Consider the following 8,020-nt stretch of genomic DNA (forward strand, 5'->3'; position numbering starts at 1 on the left):
TCTTTTATCCACTGATAGATCTTCGTCCAAGTTAATGTGGCCATTTATTGTCTGTCTTATTAATACCATCCATTAGATTATTGCTTGAATCTTGGCTCGCTGCATTTTCCACCATTTTTAAGATGTTTGGCATCGCAGCTAAATTAACTTAACCTTTGGCTCCGTCATTGCACAGCCTTCACTATTCTCCACCAGCCTCTCCATGTCTCTGCCAGTGTCTGGTTTGTCCTTGGCAATGTTGCACACATCCAGCTGTCTGTCTCAGCTTTTCAGGAGACACGAACTGATCATCGATCTCCATGTATACGAAACACATTAGATTTTTTAGTGCCTTTATTTTGTCTAAGCTTTGACAGTAATGGTGCAGGAACGTGCAAAATAAGAGCTGCAAAGACAAACCCATGAACATGACAAATCACTATAGTAAATGAGGAATCTGCCCACTTCCCACTTAAATAGTATTTGTTTTTCTTCGATTACCGCCGAGCAATAATAACTTTCGGAATATTTTGAATAGATAATCACCTTGATTTATCTTCTTATAGTTAACATTTCCCACTAGATGTCAAATTGAAAAACAGTGTTGTTATTTAGGGAACTTTTTGCTTTGTGAGTCTAGACTTAGACGAATCTACAGCTAAATAAAATCTAAGATCTGCGTAGGTTATATTTTAACAGCAGGGACGTCAACTGAAACGGACTCCAACTGTAAGCAAGTGAGTTTAACTAGCATAACAATCAATTGTTAACAAAGGTAAACAAAGGCGATTATTTATAGGCATGCTTCTTTAGAATGAATTGTCGCACGCCTTTCGGATTAAGGAGGAGGCGGGAGCAGCAGAAAATGCGTTTGGGAACCGTGCGGTGGTTTTGTGTGTGCGCACCTCCCCTCTCGCGCGTAAAGAGCCTCCTTTCTCTTTACGGATCCTGTTTTCTGCTCTTCATGCCAGAGCCTGCAGCTGTCTCAGTTGCGTCCCACTGCCGCTGTTGTGGGAAATCGTCGTCCCGCGTGACGAACAGACAGCAGATTTTCCACTCCCTTAAAGTGTATCAGCGCCAGCCCGAAGGAAATCGCAACTTTTAATCAATTTCCATTACTGGAAGGAGACGGAAGGAATACCTGACAGCTCGTGACGCCCCGTCAGCGTGTTGACTGAAATCTGTCCAACTGTGAAGGCTTCAGGAATGTGGAATACAACTCAGCCTCAACGGTGAGTGCCGTAATGTGCCTGTCACTCCCCCGCTCGTGTGTGTTCAGTCACAAGTGGTTGTCGGACTGTAGGAATTCTGCTAAATTAAGCGATTGAATGCCAAGTGTGCGCACAACTGCTTTTTGAATTCAGGCGTAGGTCATCTTTAAACAAAGCAGCCAGCCTATAGCGTGTGAAAAACAGATTAGTTCAACTGATACTAAATATTTACTCATGTGTCTTTTGCTTTCATGCAGTGAAAGGACGTTCCACTGCCCCTGACACCATGACCACAGACTTGAACTTGACCTCTCTAATGAATGTGACAGAGCTTCATAACCACACAAGAGGATGTTCCCTCACCAAGACAGGTTTCCAGTTCTATTACCTGCCCACTGTTTACATCCTAGTTTTCATTACTGGGCTGGTGGGCAACAGCTTGGCCATTTGGATGTTTGTTTGCCATATGAGACCCTGGAGCAGCATCTCTGTCTACATGTTCAACCTGGCATTAGCTGATTTTTGCTACGTCCTCTCACTGCCTTTCCTCATCTTCTACTACTTCAACAAAACAGACTGGATATTCGGGGACGTTCTGTGCCGACTGCAGCGCTTTATATTCCATGTGAATCTTTATGGGAGTATTCTGTTTCTGACCTGCATCAGTGTTCACAGGTACACCGGGGTGGTGCACCCGCTCAAGTCTCTGGGTCGACTGAAGAAGAAAAATGCAGTTATTACCAGTGCACTGGTGTGGGTTTTGGTTGTTATTAGCATGTCCCCCATCCTTTACTATTCCCGGACTGGCTTAAAACGTAACGCAACCACTTGTTACGACACCACCACAGAGGACGAGTTGCCAGGGTATTTCATCTACAGTATGACTTTGACGGTGTTTGGGTTCTGCATCCCATTTATTGTCATTTTTTGCTGCTATGGCATGATTGTCAAAGCATTAATCTGCAATGAGATGAACAATGCGCCTCTGCGGCAGAAATCCATTCACCTAGTTATCATAGTGCTTGCAGTCTTTGCCGTCTCCTACCTGCCTTTCCATGTGATGAAGAACCTCAACATGAGGGCCAGGCTGTACTTCCAAACCCCTGACATGTGTGAGTTTAATAACCGCGTCTATGCCACCTATCAGGTGACGCGGGGTCTGGCCAGCCTCAATAGCTGTGTGGATCCTATTCTGTACTTCCTGGCTGGAGACACCTTCAGGAGGAAGCTGTCACGGGCCACTAAAAAGACTTCGAGGAAAGGAGAGAATGTCCTTCAATCAAAGAGTGATGAAACAGCGCTTAACAGCCTAACTGAGTATGTGGAGAATGGGGGCCGGAGGCTGTAACGAGGTACCTGTGTGTACCAGGTGGATCTCTTTTAGCTTTAGAAAACATTTTGGACTTGGCAGAAATAAATGCAGTGTGTGTGGCCTGAACACTGTATGTAGAATTCATTGGACAACAGTTTATAAAACTAGGATAAATAGTCATTTTAACCCTGTGATAAATATCGCTTGCTTGCAGCCTGTTGATATTGATAAGCTACTGTACTGTATCGTCCTGTACTTGTATTGTACTTTAAATGGTAGAGCAATCACTCTTCTTTCTTATCATTAGTGATCATTGCGATGAACCAGGCTCGGGGAAATAGGTTTTCCTACAGGCACTAAAAACCTGTTCATTTATTTGTTCAGTAAAAATAGGACTTCGAAGCACATTTTCTATTCACAAGCTGATGTTTAATAATCAATAGCTATTGAACACCGAAGAGCTTGTGCCTAAGGAAGTGGACATGGGATGATGTTTTTTTCCTTTAGAGGAAAAAACTAAATGCACTGAACCTGAGATTGCTGCATGGATGTGCCATACAGACATTGTAATGCACTACGATCGGGACCTCTCCCTTTAGAGGGCTATCTATCCCTCCTCCTTTCTTTCTACATCCATTACTGAAGGGGTGTGAAATGTGGTCAACTACTTTTTCATTCTGACAGCTCTGAGGTGAAGGTCTCCAACGGCTCTGTTACCGCAAGCTTTCACTCCTTTTACGTACTAAAATAATGACAGTATTTTGTGTATATGATACTAAAAGTAATATCTTTGTTTCTCTTAGGTGGACTATGCAGAATATTGTGATGTTCCAGATTAGTTTTGTGTTTTTAACTGTCGCTATCTTTAGTGCAGATCTTCATACATGAGCCTACTATCAAAATCCATTATCAGTATCATCAGACTGAATCACCAGAACAGGTTCTGAGTACTCGAGTGTATATTACAAAATAAAGACGATCAGCCTTTAAATGATCTAAACGCATAAACACACACATACTTTATAACCTGCTTCGGGACTCAATCCGCATATTGAAGATTTTTTTGTATGAGATACCTCAAAGTAACTGGTGCACTGTGTCTGAGTTTTGGCAGATAATCACTTCTGTTGTGTATCTGTTGTAAACATTCTGGAGAAATTATCGGTATATATTTTACCCTGGTCTGTGTAAATGTTTGCTGTCTGTACTTCCTTTGTAAATCTGTAATGTGGTCATTTATAAGTGTCAAGGAAGGAAGTAAATTAGTTATACAGGAGATACGGGGCCACACATATCTGTGTCAGTACATCTTTGTATTTACAGTCGACAATTTATAAGCACTTGTATAATTTCACCTTGTTTGTACCAGCTGCATGCACCCTCGCTTAAATGTTCACAGAGGTGTGAGAGAACAAACGCCACTTGTTTTGGAGACATTCGTGCAGAGCTCTGTTCTTGCTGCTCCCCCTTGTTGTCATCACTGCTCTTGACTTTCTCTTTTAGCACAGCTAGGAGGAAATGAGGGGACGAGTCAGGAATAAAGAGTGGCACCTTTTCCTCCTGGCTTATCCTAAGACTTCCTTTGTGCCCGTCACAATGCCACAGACCCATTGAAGCAGACAGGGGTGTGAAGCTGTCGCCAGGACCCGGCGGCGGTGCAGTGTTGCGGGCACAGGAAAGCAACCAACCCTCTTCCTCCACACAGCGCCCGTGAATACAAACGGCTTTTGATTTCCTGGCTTTGAGGTGCAAACTGCATATCTGGCCTTTGCAAATGTGTGTGTGTATGTATTCGCTGTTTGTGCGTGTGTCTGTATGAGACAGCCTGAAGGCAATGAAGACCTTATTCCAGTGGGTGGCTGTTGTTGCCTTTATTTTGGTTTGTTAGGTAGTGGTGTTTTAATTTTCAAAAGCAGCTACTGTTTGCATGCACATGGAAGGAAAGTTAAATTCAGCCAAAGCAGGATATCTTGCCAACATCAGTGCTTTTGCGCATGGGCGTCAAATCTTGACTTGCAAACAGTTGGGATGCTTGCCAGTGCTTCTTCCCTCCCATCTTAGCCACCTTTCACCTTTTTTCTCCAACATCCTCCTCTCTTGTTTCTGAATTTAGAATCAGAAAAAAAATAACCTTTTCTTTACTTTACTACCCTGAGGCAGAATGTTAGTTGAATAATTGTTAGGAAGACGGAGGACAACAGAAGGAAGAATCAAGTGTAAAGAGTAATGGGAGTTGCGGAGAAAGAAAATTTGTGTTTGTTTTTCTAGAGAACCCTGTTGGTGGTACAGGGCCCACAGAGTAATCACAGTCAAGACAGCCAAACAAAAACACACAACTTAGTTCCACAGATTTACAGTGGGACCTGGCACAGGATCCATATCCATCACAGGGGGCACTGTCCGCTTTAGCCAAAAACTATCCCTAACCGCAAAACAACAAATGCAATCAAAATGTCAGTGTGTGGTCCTGTGATACAAACAATCAGGAGAAGGCTGTGGTTAGGTTACAAATTGTAGTGGCTGCATTCACGTCATGTGACAGTGCTGTAATAACCACAAGGCAATATGAACTTCTGTTTACATAAGTTTCCAATTTTTTCTGTGTTATCAGTGAACTCTAAAAAAGCCTCATGATATTGAATAGTAACATATTACAAGACACATGTGCACAAAACCTTATAGAAAACACTGCACTTCTGGGACGATTTAAGTGCTCTGGAAAGCTTCAAGTGCTTTTTACAAGCATGAAACTGTTTGTTTGTGCAGAACATGGAGCAGTTTGCAAGAAAAGTCACGCAACCAGTTATGCGTTTTCCTGCTCCTGCAGCCAAGTAAATATGTTATAAAAACATTTCGTTATGTGACTCTTGGTTACAGCGCTGCAGTGCTGATACTGATGTGCTTTGATATTAACATGTGTTTACTTGCTCCTATCAGTCATCGACCTACCACACAGCAGAACAGTGGTAAAATTTATTGCACTTATTTGGTAAAGTCAGACTGCGTTGACACATTTTGGATATTATCCTAGACTTCAAACAAACAAAAAGAAAAGAAAACAATTCATGGAAAATTTCCCATTAACCACACCCATGTGAGCCAGCAGCGTGCTTGAGAAAGAAGAACCCTCACTCTTAACACCAGACCAAACACTGCCGGACAGGTAGGGAAAGTTCACACCTCATTGGCAATCGGCATACCTGTGAAAGGACTGAAGCTGTTGTTGCATGCCCAAATGCAAACCAGCATGCCTTTTGCCAATGCGTGTGTGTATTTATGATATCCCAACTAAGATGACACTTTGGAGGTCAGGTATCAACCTGAACTTGCTTTGCTACTGTTGAAAAAAGATTAGAAGTATTACAGGTATAAGTGTTTACTTGTACGTCAGGCAGAGTGATAGTGCCATGATTTCCACAGAATGATCCGAAAATATCCCGTTCTCTGGGTGAAAAGGCCTTGTTGATGTCAGAGGTCAGAAGACAATGGCCTGACTGTTTTGTGCTGATAAGGAAGGCAAGTAAGCACTTGGTACAATGAAGAAGAGTCCCTCGAAACAACATGAAACTGAAGCTACAATTTACACAAGATCACTAAAATTAGTCAACAGAAGGTTGGGAAAAACATTGCCTGGTACTGCACCGTTAAATGGTAAAGTGACAATGTGGCACAAACAATATGAAAGCATGGATCCATCCTGCTTTGTATCAGTGGTTCAGCTGCTGGAGTGGGTGTAATAGTGTGAGGGATATTTTGTTAGCTCTCTTTGGACCCCTCAGTACGAGTTTATCATCATTCACCTCGCCCCAAAGCTTACTTGAGTGTTGTGGCTGACTATGACTATTCCTTTCTCATCACAATGTACCCATCTTCTAATGGCTGCTTCCAGAATGATAACACACTATGTCACGAAGCTCAAATCATCTGAAAATTCTTGGTCCGATAGAGCGCGTTTGGGATGCGGCAGAACAGGAGATTTGTATCATGGATCCATGTTTTTTTGTTGTTTTTTTTTTTTTTTACCTGGGAAAGTCAGCTAGAGAAATAAGCTGTGTTACAGTCCACATATTATAAGCATTTGTAAACAGTGAAATAAACCAACTACATTAAGTACCAAAAGTCCACAGCTATCTTTTGGATGCTAAAATTACAGACTGATATGGAGTATGTAAAATTATCCAGCAAATTAAACCAGCCAACAGTGCATAAAATACTGGAAAAATTTGCTCCTCCATACATGGCTGAAAGATTAAACTGCCGCTTAGATAAGAATGCACCAGTAATTATCGCATAATATGATTGTTACGTGACATAGTGTTGTGTTTCCAGCTGCTGGGTGCTGTCCTTCTCTCTTTCTCTCTCCCTGTCAGATCTCAGCCTATCTCCTCCTGGAATAGGTGGAGAAATGCAGCTGAAGTGAGCATATTGGAATAAGCATATGGAATATGCACAGCAATGAATGGGGACTTTCAGAATTTTATACTCTGTGGTAGCTCAGTGTTTTTCTAAACACTTACCACAAATGCGTATGGCTTGGACTGCAGCCAGTACCATTCATAGAAGTGTGTTATTGCATATAAGATGTGGAAAGATTAGATCAGGCTGGAGCAGCAAGTGTGTGAGGGGGTGTGTGAGGCAGAGGAAGGGCTGTCATATTTTTGCTGTCATAAGGTTTATGATCAATATCTCTGCAGCCACTCTTGTCTCGCTTCTTGTTGATGTTCTGCCGGTTCTTGGCATCGTCATCAATCAGCTTGAACGATTGTCTCACTGGCTAACATCCACAAACCCGCGCCTTTGATTCTGTACAGTGGGGTAAAAATTAGCCCATCAAGCAGTTTATCCCCAGATAAGAGAAACCCTAAGAAGGAAAGTCAGCTCCCTTTTAACCGATATCAAAAGATGCAGTTTTGCTGAGGGCCTAGTAGCGCTGGGTGATGATAGCGCTGTCAGACAGTGCAGAGAAAGGCTGGACTGTCTGATAAGAGTTATGAGATAGGAAGTATCCTTGCAAAATGAACTGAGGTTAAATTAAAGGGCTTCTACTGCTTGGGAATATAGGGACGAGAAAAGATAAGGTAAGGTGTTAGAACAAGAAGGTGAGAACTGAGGAGATACAAAATGTGTTGTGGAGACATAAAAACATAAGGAGAAAAACAGGCAAGAAACACAAGATAGAAAAGGGTACCTGAAGGCACTTTATTAACTCCATATAACAGTATACATACAGGATATTACCTAAGGATGAGGCAGGGGAGGGCTACAAACAGAAGAAACAAAGGCTTGCTTAATAACATATTAGATTAATAACCGAAGAGGCTCGTGCATGTTCTGCTGCTCTGGTCTTCCATTCACAGCATTTGTCTGTTGTTTAATGTCTGGTGCCCTTTTCTTGAAAGATAGGATGTGTTTTCCCAAATACACCCTGAAATTACTATGAATTATAGAAAGCCAAGAGCTTTTTATAACGTGAGAAAGATAGCAAAGCCTTCAGCAATAGCTACTTTTAATGGAATCA

The 8,020-nt window shown here is 42.1% G+C and overlaps 1 protein-coding gene across 1 annotated transcript; it reads left to right on the plus strand.

Annotated features, from left to right (window-relative positions):
• The first annotated feature begins 839 nt into the window (after positions 1-839).
• On the plus strand, positions 840-3,778 carry p2ry1 (purinergic receptor P2Y1). Its single transcript, XM_005948727.3, has 2 exons — positions 840-1,211; positions 1,448-3,778. The coding sequence occupies exon 2, from the start codon at positions 1,477-1,479 to the stop codon at positions 2,536-2,538; it is 1,062 nt and encodes a 353-aa protein (XP_005948789.1). The 5' UTR covers positions 840-1,211; positions 1,448-1,476; the 3' UTR covers positions 2,539-3,778.
• The last annotated feature ends 4,242 nt before the right edge of the window (positions 3,779-8,020 follow it).

The sequence above is a fragment of the Haplochromis burtoni genome, unplaced genomic scaffold, assembly GCF_018398535.1.
Source record: "Haplochromis burtoni strain Fernald_Lab_line unplaced genomic scaffold, NCSU_Asbu1 Contig_571, whole genome shotgun sequence".
In the NCBI taxonomy this organism is placed as follows: domain Eukaryota; kingdom Metazoa; phylum Chordata; class Actinopteri; order Cichliformes; family Cichlidae; genus Haplochromis; species Haplochromis burtoni.

Coding starts and splice junctions, on each gene's coding strand:
- p2ry1 (XM_005948727.3), top strand. CDS start 1,477: ATGACCACAGACTTGAACTTGACCTCTCTAATGAATGTGACAGAGCTT.